Below are 21,429 nucleotides of genomic sequence, written 5' to 3' on the forward strand. Positions count from 1 at the left end.
GGCAAGTGTTCATATTGTTCCCATTTCACGGATGAGGAAAGCAAAGCCCTCAGTAAGTAGCAGAGCTGAGATTTAGACTAAAAGTGACTGGCTTAAAAGCCCACACTCTCCCCTAGCATTGAGGTCAGCCTGGGCACTGAATGACAGTCTCAACAAGATAGTTCTTTGTTGTGAGACCTTCCCTGTGTCCTGTGGGAGGGTGGGAAGCATCCATGTCCTTTTCTTGCTAGAGGCCAGTAGCCCCCACCCTCCACCAGTAATGGCGATTAAAAATGTCTCCAGACTTTTCCAATATCACTGGTAGGGAGGGTGACTAGCTAAATCAATCCATTCCTACACCTGCCTTGAGAATCCTATTCTTAGGATAGGCTGAAGCTGGGCCTTAAGTCTTTCCCGTCTCCTCTCTTCCTTCCCTCCTCTCTTTTTCTCCAGGGTTTCCTAAGGGCCCACCGTGGATGGGCTGAACACATATCCCTAACAATTTATAACACAGCAACTTGTATATAGTGCTCGCTTGACAAATGCTTACTGAATTTATGCCAACGGAATCCTACATGTTCAGAGTCCATTCTTGTCAAATAAAGTACATTCTTCTGGAACATAAAACTTGATATTGGAAAAGTTAATTCTTGGTTTCTGGTCACTTGGGGTATCTTTTGTGTCCCTGAAGAACTGTCCTATAGGCTGGCAAGCGCCACCTGAATGCTCACCAACCTTCAGGCAGACCCAGCTGTGCACCTGTTAAGAACCTAGTGGAGAGTGACATCCATTAGGTTGCCAATAAATGTTGAATGCATGGCTGACCTGTAACAATTAAGTGAAGCCATATGCCTAGCTCTATAATTTGAGATGCCATTTAAAGCACATACCTATTTTCTCCAGCAGTTCCTTCTATCATTTTCAGATGAGATCTGGATTTGGGAAATGACCCCCCACCTAGGTTTTTTATTCGGCCCCCTGGAGAGTGGGCAGGCAGTGGGGGGGAGAGCTAATTTCTGGGCAGTCTTCCTGCCATCACGGGTTCTGTATCACTGGCATGTCAGTTGCTTGTCATTAGTGGGAGGGAGCTCAGAGGATTCTAAATGGAAAGATAACACAGGAGTGAGCTTTCAAAGTATAATGCATTTAAATCAGGCAGACTCTTTATTTTGTGTCAACTCCAGGCATGCATTCTGTTGCCGCTTCTCAGTACCTACAGCCTAGAATCATTGCTTCTTAAGGGCTGTCCATCGGAGCTTTTTGTTGCATTTGAAGGATAGTGCTGGGATATCTGTCTTCTCCAGGACTGTGCGTACTGAGCGTAGAGTTTTGCAGACATGCGTGAATAGATGTTATTGAGAGTAGATGGGAGAGAGTACCACCATCGATATGTTTCATGGAAACTTTTTCGGTATTTTCTCTCACTTTCCCCAGCCCCTCCACACATTCCCCCACAGGTCTTCATGGCCAGTGAATTATTTCTCATCAGTGTCCCTGTTCTTTCTATCTTGCCAGAAGGAGGGACATGTGAAGTGATCGCTGCGCACAGATGTTGTAATAAGAATCGCATTGAGGAGCGGTCACAAACAGTCAAGTGTTCCTGTCTACCTGGAAAAGTGGCTGGCACGACAAGAAACAGACCTTCCTGTGTCGATGGTAAGTAGCTGGTTTTACATCTCCCTTTAGGTGTTTTTCTAGGTGTTCACTGTCTGTTATATATATATTTTTCACTTACGTATGGTTCAGGTTAATAAACAAGGAGCAGCCAAAACTCTGGAAGGTTGTACAAAGGATGGTACTCTGTATAGTTAGAATTTTTGTATCTCTGGCTTGGTGGCTTTCTCATAGCTTATTTTAATGTTTTGTAGAGAAGATTAAGGTAAAATAATTTGTCAAGTCAAGAAATTGGAGGGTCCAGCTCATTTGGGAAGTGATTTTGGATTGAAGTTTTATATAATGATGATGGTGATGACGGTACTAAAGATAACAACAGCTAACATTTATTCTGTGCGTATTTAACGAGCATTTACTCTATGCCAGACACTGCTCTGTGTGCCTTACATGCATTCATAAGCAGATAGAGGTGCCCTGAATGTTCACCATCTGCCAAGCACTGTCCTAAACACTTCTCATGCATTATTTTATTTACTCCTCCCAATAATCCTAGAACAGTTACCTATTGCTGTTAACAAATGACTCCCAATGACATAGCAGCTTGAAGCAGCAAACATTCTCTCACAGGTCTGGTGGGTCAGGAATTCCACTTAGCTGATTGTGTCTGGCTCTGGGTCTCTCCCACAGTTGTAGTCAAGATCAGAAGGTTTGACTGGTGCTGGAGGATGGTTTCAAGATGGTTCATTCTCACATGGCTGTTGGCAGGTGGACTCAGTTCCTTGCTGTGTGGACCTCTCCATAGGAGCATAGTGTCCTCATAGTGTGGCAGCTTGGTTTCACCAAGAAGAGAATAATAGAGAAGCCATAGTGGCCTTCTTTTTTGTAATCTAGCCTTGGAAGTTAACCCTTGACTGTTTCCACAATATCCTCTTGATTATTTAAGTCATCCCCCTTCAGTGTGGGAGTGAGCTCTAAGGGCTTGAAGGCCAGAAGACAAGGATCACTGTGGCAGATACAGCCCCTCCCCCCTCATTTTAAACATGAAGAAACTGAGGCTTAGAAGGGTTATGTAATGTTCCAGTAGTCTCATGGCTGAGAAGTTGTAGACCGACTGACTCTTAAGACCAGAGTAACTGACCGTAATACCAAGTCTTGACCACCATCTTTAAAACACAAGGTTCAAAAGACCATAAGTATCTCTCCCCATTGTTATCTTTCATAATTTTAGAGCCAAGTATGAGATGATGTTCAAATTCTTCAGTAAGAAAATCAAGACTCTGGTTTCTAGTAAGAAAATCAGGACTCAAATGAATCACTTACTCAGGGTCACACAGTAGCAAATAGAACCTGAATCTCTTGGCTTAGGACCCATTTTTCCACCTCTAGAAATAGATAGAGCAGGACACTTTCTAGATTGGCTTGTGTTGTATATTTTCATTATGAAATATGGTAGTTAGAAAGAGAAACATACTCAAGCTAGACCAAGTAAATTTATTTTTTTTTTAAGAAAACAGAAGAATCCTGGGAGTCCAGTTACCAAAAATCTCATGAAATTCTTAAATTCTTCTAACATCCACTATCTCATTTTCTTTGTTCATGGGACATATTATTTCTGATCTCTGTTCCCTTCATTCTCCTCTGTGTGGACGGGTTCCTGCTTCCAAGATTTTAGCTTTTGAATCCCTATAACTTAGGGGCTGGTATGAAGTTTTTTTCTCCATGATGCCAACTCTGATCTTACACAGCATCACAATACAACTCAAATATATTTGCCTTGCTTCCTGTGTTTTAAATGTGTTCTCCTAAAGGACCAAATGTAACTGGCCCGGCTTGTGTCACACATTAGCCTTTGACCGATCAACCCTAACCAGTGAGCTGTACATGGGGCATGTTCAGCTGCCCATTGTGTACCATGGTAAGACCAAGCCTTTTTTTTTTTTCTCCTAAAGGATGTGAAAAAGCCAAATTTGGGAATATACTATGATCAGTAAATTCTCCATTAATGGATTTCCAGAGGTCATTTGGCACTCTCTGGAGATATTTTTGGATAATGGAGACAAGAGATGGAGACATCTCTTGCAATTAGGGGGATATTACTCACACCTGGTGGGTAAAAGCCATCAATGCTGCTAAACATCCTATAATGCACAGGACAGCACCCACAACAAAGTATTACCCAGCCCCAAAGGTCAATGGAGCTGAGGTTGAAAACTTGCGCTTACGATTGTTTCTTTGTTCCAAATCACAGTCAGCATGGTAAGGCACCTCTAATGCAGGAAAGGCAAGCAGTTAGACTAGAAATGCCACTTTGCTCCACTTGCAGGAGGAAACTCTTGACCCTTGAAGCCCACAAACATTATAAAACCATGATAGTGTCTCAAGTTGTCTGCCAAAGAAAGCCTCGAGTCTGTTGATTACGAACCCCCATTTTGTCTCCAGTTCATTTTTATCTCTAATGATCTAGAAATAGAATTGCCTTCAGGATTTGGATGTAAGACACAAAGAGCAATACATTGTTTATTCTGGCAGAGAGGAAAATGGCATCTGGCCCTAAGTTTCTATGAGAAGTTAAGCCACATAATGGGAATATTCTGTCTCTCAGAGCAAGCTTCTTTGACTTTGGGAACGCTGAATCCTTTAGAGTGGTAGTTTCTGGCAGGCGGACTATTGGTTCCCATCTTCCAAGCAAAAGTCAACAAATTATAGAGTATTGTATAGTGTCACCTGATGGTTTTTAGTTTCTATAGCATTCCACTGTTCTAAAAACTTGAATCCATTGGCATACATGAGAAAAGTCTCTGTGCTGCTTTGATCAAATTTGTTTTTATGGCCCAAATCTCTACATGCAAATGAAAAATGAGGTGTAGATATAAATTAGTAATTCCAGTGTAGTTATTAAGATCATGAACTGTGCAATTAGACAGACAGGAGCAGAACTCAGCTATACCAGTTACTAATAGAATTACCTTGGGCAAGTCACATATGCTTTTTAATTTGTTCCTTGGCTATGAAATGGAGCTGGTAATTATTTCAACTTATGAGGATTAAAGAAGTCTTGTTCATGTGTACAGTGTTTTGCATAATTTCTTGTTCCCATTAAATACTCGCTGAATGATGGTGGCTCTTTCCTATCTTACTAGTAACTTATGGGTAATGCTTAGAAAGGCACATTGTTTTACAAAATTTTGTTGCATTTTAATTGAACATAGTGACATTTTAGCCACCATCTTCTCCTGGAACTGCTTCTATCTAATTATCCTGGAGATCATTAATGTTAGTGAGTCATCCTCAGGAATGCATGTTTCTTATAGGAGTTTTGAAAACTGCAGAAATAATCCACACATTAGAGGCAGACATGGTATTATTGCTCAGAGATTATCATTACTTTGTAAGAAAACATGTGCATGTTCATTTTGGCTTAACCCATCATTAAAAAGAAACTCACATGGCACGGATTTAATTGAAATAAGAAGTCATAGTACTGTTTTATCAACAGCTTGTTTCATTTAACATATAGCAAACATTCCCCAGTTTAAAACATATTCTTCAAAAACATTATTGTTAATAGCTACATAGGGTTTTAGGGGTGGATACTCTTCCATTTATCTACCTATCTCCTCCACTTGGATACACTATAGTGTTTCGTGCATTTCCCTTTCTGAGCCTAAAAATGTATAGAAACCAGCTTCTCTCCACAACAGCAGCTGACAATCCACACACCATAGTTGTCCTGAATATATCCTGTTGTACATAGTGCATTTCCCATGTAAGTGTTCCAATTGCTGTTATTTACTTGCCTCTGAAATTACAAGTCACTTGTCATCTACAGTGTTTTCAAAACCAGAAAAACAGCTATGATTTTAAAATAAGTATATATTCTATTATTTTAAGATTCAAAATCAGAGACCAGGTAATTTAAAATGGGGTATAAATTTTGCAGTGTAATCTTAGCAATGTATTCAAAAATAGAAAACAGGATATTGGGAGAAATTTTTAGAGTGGGCTTTGAGTTTAAAAATGATCTTCTATTGCCTAGTAAGTGAAAATACCAAAGAAAAACACTCAACAGCTTAAATGTTGTGATGGGTAGTTATAAATATTTTGAAAGGTGTTATACCCTTGCACATGTGCGTAGCACTATTCTGACTGGATATTAGGTCATGACACTGATTCCCACTTTCTCGTGTTATGTTAATTATTCTCTAATGCAAAAGGAGGGCACCTTCCTTATCTTTGATAACAGTAATCAAAATGATGGCCAGAAGTTTCTTGAAGGCCTATCCTGTACTCCTCTTTGAGGTCCTTCATGTCTGTACATTCCTTTATTTCTAACCCCAACTCCTAAAGGGGTCTCCTATTATTCCATCTTGCCAGTCAGAAAATTGAGGCATAGGAATTTTGTGACTTGCTCAAAATCACACAGCCAATCGTGGCAGAGCCAGAGATCCAGTCTGGGCTATCTCACTCCAGGGCCCTATATAAAGCATGAGCAGATGAGGTTGTGACATAAACACACATTCTATTCCAAAGCCTTTCATGTAAGAGACCAAAATCCCTGGGTGAGAAGGGGGAGAAAGTTCAACAGTGTGCACACTTTCAGAAACATCTGGTCCTTCAGGCCATGCCTGCCCCTTCCCTTTCTGTATCAGAGAGGACTGATTAATTGCTCTTTCTGAGGTCATGGCCTTTGAGTAGTTAGAAGAATTTTTTTTCATACAATAGCATTTTTAATTATTTATGTTTTTTTAAAAAAAATTTTATTATGTTATGGTAGTCACCATACAGTACATCATTAGTTTTTGATGTAGTGTTCCATTATTCGCTGTAAAAACATTTTTATAGATAATGGTTTGTGTTATATAGAATGACTGAAATATAACTGTTTAAGGCATGGAGGGATTAAATGACTGTTTTATGGAGAAATTCTCATGCAGTTTTCTCTATTTAGGTCCTTATTCTCATGCAATTTATGTCTATTTGTGACTTAGACAAATATGTGAGAAACATCTTTATAAGTACTGGTTTGTAGAGAAGGTCTTTTAATCTGTGGATTTGAGCATCACTCTAATTAGGAAAAGTTTACATGACAAGTGCATAGACCTTTCCTTTCATTCAGTGTGAATTCTGATCATTTCTCTGACTGCTACAAACATGGTGTTCTTGTTTTCTTATACTGGATACCAGCCAGAAGTGACTACCTTATATCACAGAACTTTTTACCTTTTGCAACGATGGAAATCCTACCTTTTTTCATCACTGGGATTAATGTACAGTTAATATAATAGAAAAAGTCCTCGAAGAATAAATGAAACAAGATGGGATTGGGAGGGAGACAAACCATAAGTGACTCTTAATCTCACAAAACAAACTGAGGGTTGCTGGGGGGAGGAGGTTTGGGAGAAGGGGGTGGGATTATGGACATTGGGGAGGGTATGTGCTTTGGTGAGTGCTGTGAAGTGTGTAAACCTGGTGATTCACAGACCTGTACCCCTGGGGATAAAAATATATGTTTATAAAAAATAAAAAATTAAAAAAAAATAGAAAAAGTCCTCATACTCCTGCCTATTTCTGTGAAGATAAAACTCCACTGTATAAGAAGATGTTTTGAACTCGACTCATCATACATAGGCTATAAGATAAGAGCAAGCAAGATATCCAGAGACTCAGACCCAGAGAAACAGATAGACTTACAGGGAAGGAGACAGACAGTGAGACAGGACATACAAAGAGGAACAAGGAAAGGAGGGTTCAGAGAAAAAGAGTGATCAAAGAGAGAAGAGACAATGAATGCTTAAGTGATATGTTAAACATCTACCTATAAAATGGCTTTGTTCATTTTTTCCCAGAACAATTATTTGTATTCACTCTTACAGTTTTTTTTCCCCACTCTTACAGTTTATAACTAATTTTAACAAATAAGATTTATTTGGTAGATTGAGACTTTGAATTTTTTTTTCAAGTTGCATTATATGAGATTCCAGAACCCTAATATCTATAAAAATTACTTCTGGAGATTGCTCCTTTGGAAAATACATGATAAAATTTTCTTGCCCACATACTATCATATTCCTTAGAGACCACCATGGTGAAAAAGAAGTCTGAGAACTAAAGCAAATTCGAAATCCCGCAGTAGTGTTCTACAGAGTGGTATGAAATATATATATATATAATACTGCATGTAATAGCCCCTTCTTAGCTATCCAAAATATGATACCATATTAAAGGCTCTGAGAAGTTCTGCAGACAAGAACTTGGACCCACTATGTCCCAGACTTCTTTAGCTAGAGAACCTTTTTCTCTGCAATAATTAACTGTGCCCTATAGACCCAACATTCCATGAAATGGACTTCAGGCCAGGTTGGTACAGACTATATGGACTATGTCTTTGTTTTTGTTTCCAGAAATGCATTTGAGGTCTTTTGAGACTGACTGATAATTCCTATGCCAATAGCTCAGTGTCCTTTCTTAACACTAGCTAACCAAACATTGCACAACAGGTCTTGGTAGTAATGTGATTTATAATATCTCCATGACATGTCAGGCTCAACTGCAGTTTGGAAATCATCTAGGGACCTTCCAGAGCAACTATATGAAAAAGCTTAAGCCTTTATTTTTATTCACAAATATTAGACGTTTTAGAGGACAGGGAAGATGACCTATTTTGGTTCCACCATTTGTTACTTGTCATCCACACCAGTGAAATACCAAGATAATGAATTACCTTGGTGGGTCAGGGACGCATCACACAGCAGCAGTCTGGGGTCCCTTCATCACCATCTCTGTTCGATGCCTGCCTGTTCTTTCAAGACAGACTCTAGTTTGTTTAATAGACAGGATGGTGTGCTCAGTTGACTTCATCAGGAGGCATTTCTGAAGGGGGTTTCTACAGTTATTGAAGAAGGTCTACTAGAGCATCATTAGTAAAATAGTGGCACATTCAGGCATAATTTCTGAAATACATACACATTTTCTTTTGCTCTCTTCCTTGGCACCTAATCCTGCCCAGGTATGTGAGGGATCCAAGTCTGCATTAGCAGGAGGAATGAGAGGAAAGATGTAGAAGTGACAAAGCATTTTGTACCATCTCATAAAAGGTCTGTCTCTATGTTTTGTTCCTTTGCATAATAAAGAGAGCAGGAATTCAGTCTTCAGATATTCCCATACTTCTGAAACTAAGAGTGGATGTAATTTTTTTTTTTTTTTTAAGTTTAAAGCAGTACTTGCCAACCGACAGCCCAGTGGCAGAAAGTACCTTCAGACCTGTTCCTTAGGTTGGCAGAGTAGTGAAAAAAATGGACTGTGTGCCTTTCGATGGGAGACTCCAGTATGTACAGGCCCCGCCCCTTTCTATGACACACCTGACTCTGGCCCATTCATATGACCTGCCTGATCCCTAAAGATCTGGAAATTCCTGCTTCCTGGCTCAGAGTTATTTCCTTACTATTCTCAAGTTGAATAAAAAGATTAATTTTCTGGAAAAATTACTCTTTGATATATAAACCTGAAATAAATTGAAATATACATACACAAAAACAGCAAGAAAGGAAAAATTGAAGTATTTCTTCTCTTCCCCTTGCCCACTGAATCTCTCACATCTTCATTGTTGAAGCAACCACTGCCACCAGATTTCTGTGCATCCTTATAGAAAATATCCATGCACACACATGATACACACGTAGACAACCTGATAAATCAAAATGGTGTTATATAACCAAAAAATGGTCTGAGCCTGTTTTTTGTTTTGTTTTGTTTTTGCCTAAGAAAATGGCTGGTAAACATGGAAAAAAAAAAAACGGTCCATCATCACTCAATTGAAGAAATGTAAATTGAACACTGAAATGTAATGTTTCATCAATCAAATAGGCAGAGATAAAAAGTTTGGTAATACCCAGTATTAAAGAGGCAGGAGAGAAAAATTACATACAAATCATACTCAGTGATAAATGGCTTACAAACTCAATTACTTAGCCACTTTTCTTTATTTGGTTCACCAAAAAGGAAGAAGATAAATAGGAAATTTTATAATGGGACTGGATATTTGTGGAACATAATACAAACTACATTCATTATAACTGTGCACAGTGACTTTATTTAGCAACAATTATTGTATACATAATGCCCTCCATTTCTTCAATAGGATCAGGGTCATATGTCTGGGTATCATCAAAGAAATCTTCTAAGGATCTTGGTCTCACTTCTGTGGGAAAACTATATGTGAAAGTATATTTAGTGCATGTGCTTGAGCATAAGCATAGTAAGCCCCATTTTAATGTCAATTAATGTAGCCACTTGGGAGGTACAAAATTCTCTACACAAACATTTGTAGTGGTGTGTATGTCACGTGTGTGTGTGTGTGTGTAATCATGGTACAACACACCCCAAATCCTTATCATTTTTCTAGTTGGAATGTACTTGGTTACACAAAATTCCAAATTCATAAAGAAAATTTCCCAAAAGTAGCTCCAAAGCCATTGGTTTCCATTATTTCCAAAAAGCTTAGGTGTTTTCAAATACCTGTTCTTGTCTGATATGAGAGTATCTTTAATCAATTCTTTTTTTTTTTTTTTTTTTTTGGAAAGGGGGAAAAAATGTTGTTCTAAATCTAAGGAGTCAGCTCTTCATCCCTCTGGTTGGGCTTCAGCCTAGATAAGGCAAGATTTCAGGGTCCTATGTTATTAATGTGCTGTCCATATGAATAACGAGCAAGCCTTGTGAATTATTTCACACTTCTAGGAAAATCTATAGCCCTGTCCTTCTGCAACAGCACTGGAAGCTGCTGAGAATATCGGTACATTTCTTTATGGAAGGTTCTGATAACTTCATCTAAGGATATGGTAAAACTTATGTCCCCTGCTGAAGCCTGTGTAGAAATTTATGCAGATGAATAATATTTTGAAAAATTAATGTATTCCTCAATCCACCCAAGCTACTGGGATTTTTGAGGGCTGACCCCAACCCAAACAACGGAATCAGCCACTAACCAGAGAATAGAGGCCCAAATATTTGGTATTTAAGTTCAAAAGTCATTCTAAGATTCAGATATATAATGGACGAGTTCACTTTCCAAAGTTTCCAAGGTAATATGATGAGTTAGGTCAGGGAGGGAGAAAGGAAGGAACACTTGGGTAGGAAAAATGTGGTCCACTGGAGAAAAGGCTGTCTGCCACTACCACCAGAAACGTGTGTCGCCATCTGTAGACTTACTGATCCCACCACCAGCCAAGAGAGTTCCACACATGATAGCTCAACACACTCTTTTCGCATCTTTTTGGCTGCCTTCCCAGGAAGACCATCCATAAACGGCAGCTAGCATATTGCAGCCTGATTGTCCAACAGGAGTCATAATCACCAGTATCCTAAGGCCTCCTTAGGCTTCTGTGGTGCAGAGGTGACCTCTAGGATGCTTATGAATTCCAGGAATTGAGAGGAGAGACCTGGGCTCCCTAATGGGTGCAGTGGACATAGAAATGAAATTTCATGCACCCACTAGGTAAGACTAGATTTGTAACTGAGCTAAGACATTGGTGGAACATGTTCAGCTTCCCTAACTTACCTATTTCATTTATAATCCTTGATATTGGGGCACCTGGGTGGCTCAGTGTGTTAGGCCTCTGCCTTTGGCTCAGGTCATGTTCTCAGGGTCCTGGGATCGAGCCCCACATTGGGCTGTCTTCTCAGCCGAGAGCCTGTTTCCTCCTCTTTCTCTGCCTGCCTCTCTGCCTATTTGTGATCTCCAATTGTCAAATAAATAAATGAAATCTTTATAAGCTTTGATATCATTTGGTACTTCATTTTTGTGCCATTTATTTATCTTACTTTTATTTCTTATGTCATCTCTACACTCAGAGTTGTGGGGCTCAAATTCATGATCCCGGGATTGAGAGTTGCATGGTCTACCAACTGACCCAGCCAAGTGCCCCTCATTACTGCATCATTTAAAGAATTCAGTGGAAAATTCAATGGACTCACATTCCATGCCATCTAATATTACTTAGGGTGGTGAAATGATCCCATGGTTAGCTAGCCACTCATTCAAAGGGAGGTCCCATTTCTTCAAATTTAGACTGGCCTACATGTGATAACTTAGAAGTTATCATTCAGCATCTCCTTTGGTGCCTATACACTAGTTTTGCTTCATGCTGGGCACCTGTTCTCATCAACACTCTTGAAGGAGCAATGTATATATTCTAACTGCTCCACAGACCTATTCCTCCCAGACCTATTCTCTTCCTCTTCTTAGACCTCCCTATACCTTAAAACACAACACTATTGAAATTAGACCAACTAACTCTACAACAACCCCTAAAGTGTTCAAGTAAAAGTAAGAGTCACACATCTCTCAATAAAAAGCAGAAGCTAGAAATGATTAAGCTTAGTGAGGAAGACCTGTCAAAAGCAAAGATAAGAAGAAAGCTAGACCTCTTGCATGAAATAGTTAGTCAAGATGTGAATGCAAAAGAAAAGTTCTTGAAGGAAATTAAAGGTGCGACTCCAGCAAACACATGAATGGTAAGGAAGGGAAACAGCCATATTGCTGATACGGAGAAAGTGTGAGTGGTCTGGATAGAAGATCAAACCAGCCACAACATGCCCTTAAGTCAAAGCCTAATCCAGACCAAGGCCCTAATTCATTTCTACAAATTCATTTCCACAAAGGCTGAGAGGGGTGGGGAAGCCAGAAGAAAAATTAGAATCTAGCAGAGGTTGGTTCATGAAGTTTAGTAAGAAAAGCCATCTCTATAACATAAAAATGCAAGGTTAAGCAAGCAGGGCTGATGTAGGAGCTATAGCAAGTTATTCAGAAGATCAGGCTAAGATAATTAATGATGGTAGCTACATTAAACTACAGATTTCCAATGTAGATCAAACAGCCTTCTCTTAAAAGAACATGCTATCTAGGACTACCATAGCTTGAGAGGAGAACTCAACACCTGCTTTTAATACTTCAGAGGACAGGCTGATCGATGGTCTTGTTAGAGGCTAATGCAGTGGATGACTTTAAGTTGAAGCCAGTACTCATTTATCATTGCAAAAATCCTAGGGCCCTTAACAATTATGCTCAGTCTCCCTACTATCCAGTAATTCCATAACTGGGTATTTACCCAATACAAATACAAAAACAGTGATTCGAAAACATACATGCACCCCATGTTTGTTGCCCCATTATTTACACGAACCAAATAATGGAAGCAGCCCAAGTGTCTACTGATAGATGAGTGGATAGAGATGATGAGTATATATCTATAATGGAATATTATCCCACTATTAAAAAGAAAAAAATCTTGCGATTTGCAATGATATGAATGGAGCTAGAGAGTTTAATGCTAAGTGGAATAAGAGGAAGACAGGTACCATCTGATTTCACGCATATGTGAAATTTAAGCAACAAGACAAAGAGGGGAACAAAAGAGAGAGAAAAAAACAAGAAATGGACTGAACTACAGAGAACAAACTGATGGTTACTAGAAGGGAGGTGAGTGGGGGGGGGACAGGTGAAGGAGATTAAGAGTACACTTATCATAATGAGCACTGAGTAATGTATAGAACTATCGAGTCACTATATTGTACACCTGAAATTAATATAGCACTGTATGTTAACTGTACTGGAATTAAAATATAAAAAAAAAACCTTTAAAAATTAGGCTAAATCTACTTTCCCTTTGCTCTAGAAGTCGAACAACAATGCTCAATGTCAGCACATCTATTTACCACATAGTTATTGAATATTTGAAGCCCACTGTTGAGACCTACTGCTATAATAAAAGATTCTCTTGAAAACGCTGCTCACTGTAATGCACCTGATCATCTGAGCTCTGATGGCAACCTAGAGTGAGATTAATGTTGGTTTTGTGCCTGCTAACACAAACATCCATTCTGCAGCCCATGGGTCAAGGAGTAATTTTGACTTTCCAGTCTTATTTAAGAAATATATGGCTATGGCTGCCATAGATAGTGATTCCTCTGATAGATCTGGGCAATGTAAATTGAGAACCTTCTGGAAATGATTTATCACTTTATAATGCCATTAAGAACATTCGTGACTCAAGGGAGGAGGTCAAAATACCAACATTAACAGGAGTTTGGAAGAAGTTGATTCCAACCCTCATGGAAGACTTTGAAGGTTTCAAGTGAAGAAAGTAATTGCAAATGTGGTAGAAATACCTGGAAATCTAGAATTAGAAGTGGAGTCTGAAAGTGGGACTGAACTGCTCAAATTTCATGAGAACATTTGAACCAGATGAGGAGTTGCTTCCAGATGAGCGAACAAATTCAATAAATAAAATTCATTTATTTATTTACTTATTTATTTATTTCTTTAAAAATGAGCTTCTTAAGGTAGAATTACTTAATAGACTACAGTATATTATAACATAACTTGTGAAGATGCTGTGAAGACTGTTGACATGTCCCAAAGGATTTAGAATATTACATAAACTTAGAGGCAGGATTTGAGAGAATTGACTCTAATTTTGAAAGAAGTTCTACTATGGGTAAAATGTCATTGAACAGCATAGCATCACTTGTGAAAGGAAGAGTCAGTCAGTGCAGCAAATTTCTTGTCATCTTATTTCGAAAAATCACCACAACCACCCTAATCTTTAGCAACTACCACCCTGATCAGTCAGCATGCATCAACCTGGAGCCAAAACCCTCCACCAGCAACAAGATTACAGCTCACTGAAAACTCCAAAGATGCTTAGCATTTTTTAGCAATAAAGCATTTTTAAATTAAGGCATGTGCATTGTTTTTTAGATGTAATGCTATTGCATACTTAATAGACTACAGTATAATATAAACATAACTTTTATATGCACCGGGAAACTAAAAAATTATTTGACCTGCCTTATTGCAATATTTGCTTTCTGAAATATGTCTATTACTTTATGTAACTCCTCCAATAGCAGCCTTATAAGATAGTTACTATTCTTATCCCCAATTTATTGAGGAGGAACCTGAGGCCTTAAAGAAATTTCTTCTAAGACATGGCAGCAGCAGGAGACCTAGGACCCCAAATGAGGAGCTGCTAGAAATGATAGGTAGGAGATCACCTAAGCAGCATGGGGAGCAAAGTTCAGAGTACCAGCTCACTCTTGTATTCCCTTCCTCAGAGAATGACACCACCATTCAGGCATGCTATGTTTTTTATTTAAGCAGCCCCTCCAGCACATACAGCACTATCCTCATATTCTATGCATATCAGATCCTTCAATCCCTCACCATTCCCTAATTTCATTACTGCCATAATCAGGACTCCTGTACTGACCCTAATTAATGTGCCCTTAGCACCCATACCCTGTATTACCCAATGCTGACTTTGTCACCCAGCTTAAACTACCAACTCCACCGGTCCTCCCTCAAACCATCATACTCAAAACCAATAGATACCCTCCTCCACATCCCTGAAGTCTCCTGTAAACGTTTACCAGAGCTTACCATACTGTCCTCTATGCTTTTGTTGACTTGTGATCTTCTGTGATAGAGAGACTCACCCATTCACTCAACAATTGTTTCAGAACATTGCGTCGTAGAAATTAATGCCAAACACTTGGTCACCTAATGATGAACAAAGCACTTGCCTATAATCCATCAGGGGAACATGCCTCGATCTAATCATACACAAACATGTTCCAAGCAGAAAGTGCAAGTTCAGAAGGAAAATAACTCAGTCTTTGGAGAGGGTGTTATCACAAAGAATCGAAGGAGGCCAGAAAGCCAAGACTTCTGTGAAAAAGTGACAGGAATTTGGAGATGCGAGGTATAACTCAAGCTAGCCGGGTGAAGAGCTTTCCAGGCAGAGAGCCAGCATGGGCAAAAGCCTTGGGTTTTGATCAAGAACTTTAGAGACAGTCACTGTGGCTGAAACCCAGAGAACAATAAGATCATATGTGAGAGGAGGCAGAAAAGATAGGGGGAGCTAAACAGTAGTTCTATAATTGAGCTGTGCATCTCCTGTTCTTAACATAGTTCTTCTTCATTTAATTTGCATATAGTTGACACACAGTGTTACATTAGTCTCATGTATACAATGTAATGTTTCAACATGTTTATATGTTATCCTAATATAATTCTTAAAACTGAGATGTGCTCATCAAATTCTTAGAGAAGGCAGTGATGTGGTATCTGTTGTGGGAAATTGGATGGTAAAGCCAACCTGGAATTTTGTGCATGAGGAGACGACATTGAGAGCCCTCTACTGAGATAAAAACTTCTTTCTGTAGTGTCTGATAGCAGATTGCAAAACCTCGATACTCCCACTTCAGACAATGGCAAAGCAAGGCAAATCAAATTGTCTTTTTGATATTGCCGCCTTCCTCACACACTGTTATCCACAGTGTTGCTGTCACCTGAATGTCTCACCCTCTCTCTGTTGCGAACCACTCACATTGCTGAAAGAATTCTCGTAACCACGCCCAAATCAAGCAAACAACAGCTTCTGATAGAAATGTTCAGTCACTGTCTTTCCATTCTATTGTCTGACATTAGATAGCATTTAACCAGTAGATTCTTTATACCAGGGCATTAGGGCAAAGGGTTTATAACTGGGGATATATTTAAATATGGTGGCTAACTACAGGCTCGTGTCAGTTTATTTTCTTCCTGACTAATTTGTATCTTCTTCAACTCCATTTCCTTATGAACTGGTAATGCTTTATTTCATGTAGCCAAAACAAACAAACAAACAAAAAAAACAGTTTCTAAAATACCTCTACCAAAGGATGCCTGACCACCCTGTTCCTGAAATCTGGGGTAGCGTGTAAATTTTAAATGGGTATGTAGGCATTAATGAGTCTACTTTGTGAAGAAGAAGGTTACAGAGAAATGGTCATTTCTCATGTTACCCAGTTCCACTCCCTTCAAACTATTCAAGCACGTGCTTTTGAGAAACAATGTTAATAAAGTCACATGTACACTATAAAAATTCTTTACTTAATGGCCCTTGTAGAAAAATTAGACTTATAACTACACAGAGTGAAAGTTGTTAAGCACGATGTATCAAAGAACATTAATATTTTCACATCACATTTCACAATATGAAATGGGTACTCTTATTATTGTCCTGATTTTACTGATGAGGAAATCAAGGCTCAGAGCAAGAAAGGGCTCACCAAGGGTCACACAACTACCAGACAGTAGAGCCAGGATTTAATTGGGGACAGTCTGATAGCAGCATCCATGTAAGATTTTAAGATTGCATTCATTCCCAGACATACAGCAGGAACATTTCCATGGCAAGACTGAATCACACCAATTGGAGCCCAGGTACATGTAGATTTCAACCCTGGCTTTGCCCCTGATGAGTCAGCTCTCATTCGGCATGTTATTCTCCTGGATCTGCGGTTTCCTCATCTGTTAATCAGGGGTGACAAGGTCAAAGAGGTGATGAGAATATCAAATGAGATAATTCATAGAAATCACAAATCTGTAATACAATCTCCAGGACTGTGAGACCTTAATTATATGAGCCTTAATAAACTCAGGATTATTTTAAGAACACAATATTAAATTTGTAGTTTCATTAATGAGTGTGTATCTGGATTTTGAGAAACCCTGAGTCAGACCTACAGTTTTGATTGAAATACCAATAGTTATATACCTCTTCCTCATTTGATTATCTCCAACCGTAGAACAAGGCTCTTGAGCTTCTAAAAATGTGTGCATAGAAACAAAAGCATGTCGGATAATGATATAGAAGCCTGTCTCCTGAGGAGCATGAAGAGAGGAGGCAAGCTGAAAGTGGTGCTTGTTTTCCATTCAGAAGGGAAGATATTGAGGACATCCTCTTCCAATCCTAGTCCAAGTGCCTGTTGGTACACATTCTCCAAGTGCCTGTTGGTACACATAAGCATGGGTGAGATAAAAGATCTCAGTAGACATGGTCAGTTTCAGAAAGGAGCAGAGAGTGTGCATTCTGTCAAAGACAAGGTTCATGAGGTGTAGACTGACTTAGCCTTCATTTTGGTCTTTTCTCAGTGTTCATAGGAGTGCTGCCTTTTCTCTTCTCGCTATAGACACTCTGTCTAGGTGACTTCGTTCATTCACTTCCATGGCTTCAGAAACTTAGATAGTTGCTATCTAGCCTAATCCATTCTTCCAAACTCCAGGCCCTTTGTTCAGAAAATTACTAAATGTCACCATTTGCATTTCTCAAAGACACACCATTCAGTACACTCAAAATGGAGCACACATTTCTATCAGCCTAGTAATGCAAGGATGACTTCCATATCAGCGAGTAGCACCTGCACAGCAGTAGACCTAAAGTTCATGTCCCCCCAAAGTTCACATGTTGAGATTATAAACCCCAAGGTGATGGTATTAGGAGGTAGGACTTCAGGGAGGTAATTAGGTCATGAGGTGGAGCCTTCACAGTGGGATTAGTGTCCTTAGAAAAGAGGTCCCAGAGAGACCCCCAACTTCTTCTACCATGTTTAGATACAAGTTGAACATCTACAACCTGGAAGAGGACCGTCCCCAGAACATGACTATGCTGGCATTCCAATCTTGGACTTCCAGCCTCTGGAACTGTGAGAAATAAATTTCTGGTTATAAGTTTACCCCATCTATGGTATTTAATTATAGTATCCTGTAAGAACCTAGACATGCATTTGTTCTTTATTCAAGCCAACCTCTCGGGAAACATGTTTGCCTTTTCTCACTTCCTCATGGCCCATATCCATTCTACTGGACTTCATTGATTCTACTGCCTAAACATCTCTCCAATCTTTTCCCTTTTTTCCGTCCCCATTTCTAAGAACCAGACCCAAGCCATGGTCATCCTTTGCCTTGATTACTGAAAATTCTTCTTTCTTATTGCCTAAAGGCTCTATCACACCTGACCTTCAGTAACTACTGTAATTCCTCCTGGTGGATGCTACCAGTGCTTATTATTCGTCACCATCTGTAACATAATTCCCACTTTAAATTTCAGGTCAATATTATCTTCACTGCAATACAACAGATGGTGTGTGAAGGTCTCATTCAGGTTCTACTGCACTGCCAGCACAATGTCTGGAGTAAATACTCCAATAACATATGCCTTTTGTACCCAGGCAGTGGGGTCAGACAGATTTGTGTTCCAGTCCCAGCTCTACTGTGATTCTAATCCTTGGTTTCCACATTCCTGAAAACAGACATTACACAGGACAACTTCGAGGATGAATTGAGGAAAAGCATGCTCAGCACTTAACACAGAGTTATTCTTGATAAATATTGGTTCTGAGAGTTGAGAACATTCGTAGAGAGTAAAGATCCCCCCTTCCCCATCTCTGGTGGATCATCCGTGGGACTTTCTACCATTAATATGGAGAAGAAATAAAGCCAACAGAGCGACTTTCAGAATTAGACTTGAGTGTGTGTAGTTTATACATAAAAGGACATTCTTTTTTTTTCCCCAAAGATTTTTTATTTATTTACTTGAGAGAGAGAGAGAAAGAGAGAGAGAGCATGAGAAGGGGGAGGGCCAAAGGGAGAAGCAGACTCCCTGCCAAGCAGGGAGCCCAATGCAGGACTTGATTCCGGGACCACAGGATCATGACCTGAGTTGAAGGTAGTCATCCAACCAAATGAGCCACCCAGGTGCCCCAGAACAGGACATTCTTTTGGCCTCCGTATTCTACAAATTCAACTTAAATATTACACTCCTTTAATTTTTCTGCATGGTGAAAGCAGAGAAAAGATGCTTCCTTGTACTTGGTGGGGGGCGATCAGAAGTCAGGCAGTTTTTAACTTCATAGAAGGGGTAATCACTATCAACAAAACTAAATTGACAGATAACTCTTTTAAATATTTACTCAACCCAAAATAAATAAACTAGAGTTTGTATGTTGTGTTACTGTTGTGTTGCTGATGCTGTGTGCTGTGGTAACTTGGGATGCTTCACACTAAGTTTGCTTTTGCAGCAATTAAAGGACGATGTTCTGTGAAAGGTTAGCCTATCCCTGGCTTCTGTACTTCTGTGTAAATGTAGCCTCTTCTAGTTATGCATTTGTTACAAGCAACACTTGTTAAAACACAGTGTAAATATTCTTTGCTACTTATAAGAAATGGTATAGAAATAGATTCATTCATAAAAACTCAAAAAAAGGACTTTTTAAAGTATGTTAAAGAACTTGACATTACTTACTCCTTTCCTTGTATTTATATGCTGAGAATGTTTTATTCCATTTTAAGGCAAATAAAAAGACCTTAACCAGAAATATATTCCATCCCTGACTCTTCCTATGTCCCAATGGAGGCAAAACATATGTAAGTATGATGTTTACCCAGAACTTTTGATCAAAGGTAGAATTATTCTGGGTACTTGACGATTATTCAGACAGGTAAACTCCATAAAAGGCCTTGCAGCCTACTGGCTGACTGACATACACAATTTTGGTATAACTTTTGGATTTAACACCATTTGTCTTAAACCTGTCATTTTTTTATTATTTCATCTCACAGGATCCATAGAATTCAGGAGAAAAGTGTTTAATACTACCCCCTGTCTAAACCAAAAATGATACGTAATATGGCCCAAGAAAATGCCCACACTGGAAGGCTCTTTCCACAAACATCGACTCATCCTCTTTGATATTAAGCATTAGAGATAGAGTAACTGATAGGACATGGACCCTGCTTTAAAGACTGAGATCCAGGGGAGGCGCAGTAAACCGGTAATTTCAAAATTGTATGATTTGGGCTGTGATGGGGATTAGCCCAGAATACTCTGAGAATGGAGGTGATCGTCTTAACCCATGGTGGGGAGGGCTCTGGAGAGCTTCCCAGCAAAAGTTACATTCACCTTGAGACCTAAAAGCATCTAGGTAAGACGAAGTGAAGCAAGTTTGAGGCAGAAAGAACTGCACAGCCAGAAGTCTGGATTCAAGAAGGGGTCTGATGAATCCAAGGATCTGACAGAAGTTCAGCATACCTGGGGAGGGAAGCACATAGGACAGATATAGAAAGAAGTGAGAGCAGGTGGTCACTCTGGTGAGCTCGTGCGGTGCCCTAGTAGCCATGCTAAAGCGGAACTCAGTCCAAAACGGATGGAGTCAGGCACTAAAGGGTTTGGTGCCCACACATGACGTGGTTGACTTTATCTTAGAGTGTATCATTAGCTAGCAAAGCATTAAAGAAATGGTTTCTGGGCCCTTATTTCTAACTGGCAGGAAAAAAAAAAAAAACAAGAAAGGAATGCAGGAAAGGCTACAGGTCAGTTATCATCTTTGGCTTAAAGCTCACTCAGCAAAGGTGCATCATTGTACCTGGGCCCTTATTTCTAACTGGCAGGAAAAAAAAAAAACAAGAAAGGAATGCAGGAAAGGCTACAGGTCAGTTATCATCTTTGGCTTAAAGCTCACTCAGCAAAGGTGCATCACGGTTCTGCTGCCAAAAACTCAGAGAGGACGTGACACAAGAGGAAGTAACTTGCAGAGAAATTCTTGCATTTAATTAGACCTATGACTGGAAAGCCCTGCCTTGTGTATATTCAGAAGGTCAAGGATGGGATTCGAGGTTCTTTAAGAAAACTTTTGGTAAGTCATCAGGAGCACTATGGCAAGGGGAGAAGTAATTCCACTAAAGGAGAAGTGAAAAGGACTGGGATTAGGAAGAGACTTCCCCAGAAGACTGAAGAACACCGTGCAATGTCACTTAGCTGGACCTTAGAATCACCTACAGCAGTTCATGTCTTAACCACACCCCTAGGCATTTGTATTTACTTGTGCTGGGGGAGGGGTTGGGCATTTGTATTTTCTCAAAGCTCCACAAGGGATACTAAATTGTAACCATCAGGAGTAGAGCATGGCCCAGAGCATGGGCTGGAGAACAAGGCAGTGTGAGTTGACATTCCATTTCTT

At 39.5% G+C, this 21,429-nt stretch overlaps 1 protein-coding gene across 2 annotated transcripts in view; it reads left to right on the forward strand.

The window, feature by feature from the left end:
• Positions 1-21,429, forward strand: part of TAFA1 (TAFA chemokine like family member 1) — a 516,319-nt gene that overhangs the window by 395,582 nt on the left and 99,308 nt on the right. The window contains exon 3 of one of the 2 annotated variants that reach the window (XM_032324669.1): positions 1,498-1,635. In XM_032324669.1, the coding sequence (XP_032180560.1) occupies positions 1,498-1,635 (138 nt within the window). Of the gene's footprint in view, positions 1-1,494; positions 1,636-21,429 lie in introns of both variants that reach the window. The other variant, XM_032324659.1, reaches the window with a different exon arrangement.

This window comes from Mustela erminea, chromosome 1 (assembly GCF_009829155.1).
Source record: "Mustela erminea isolate mMusErm1 chromosome 1, mMusErm1.Pri, whole genome shotgun sequence".
NCBI lineage: Eukaryota > Metazoa > Chordata > Mammalia > Carnivora > Mustelidae > Mustela > Mustela erminea.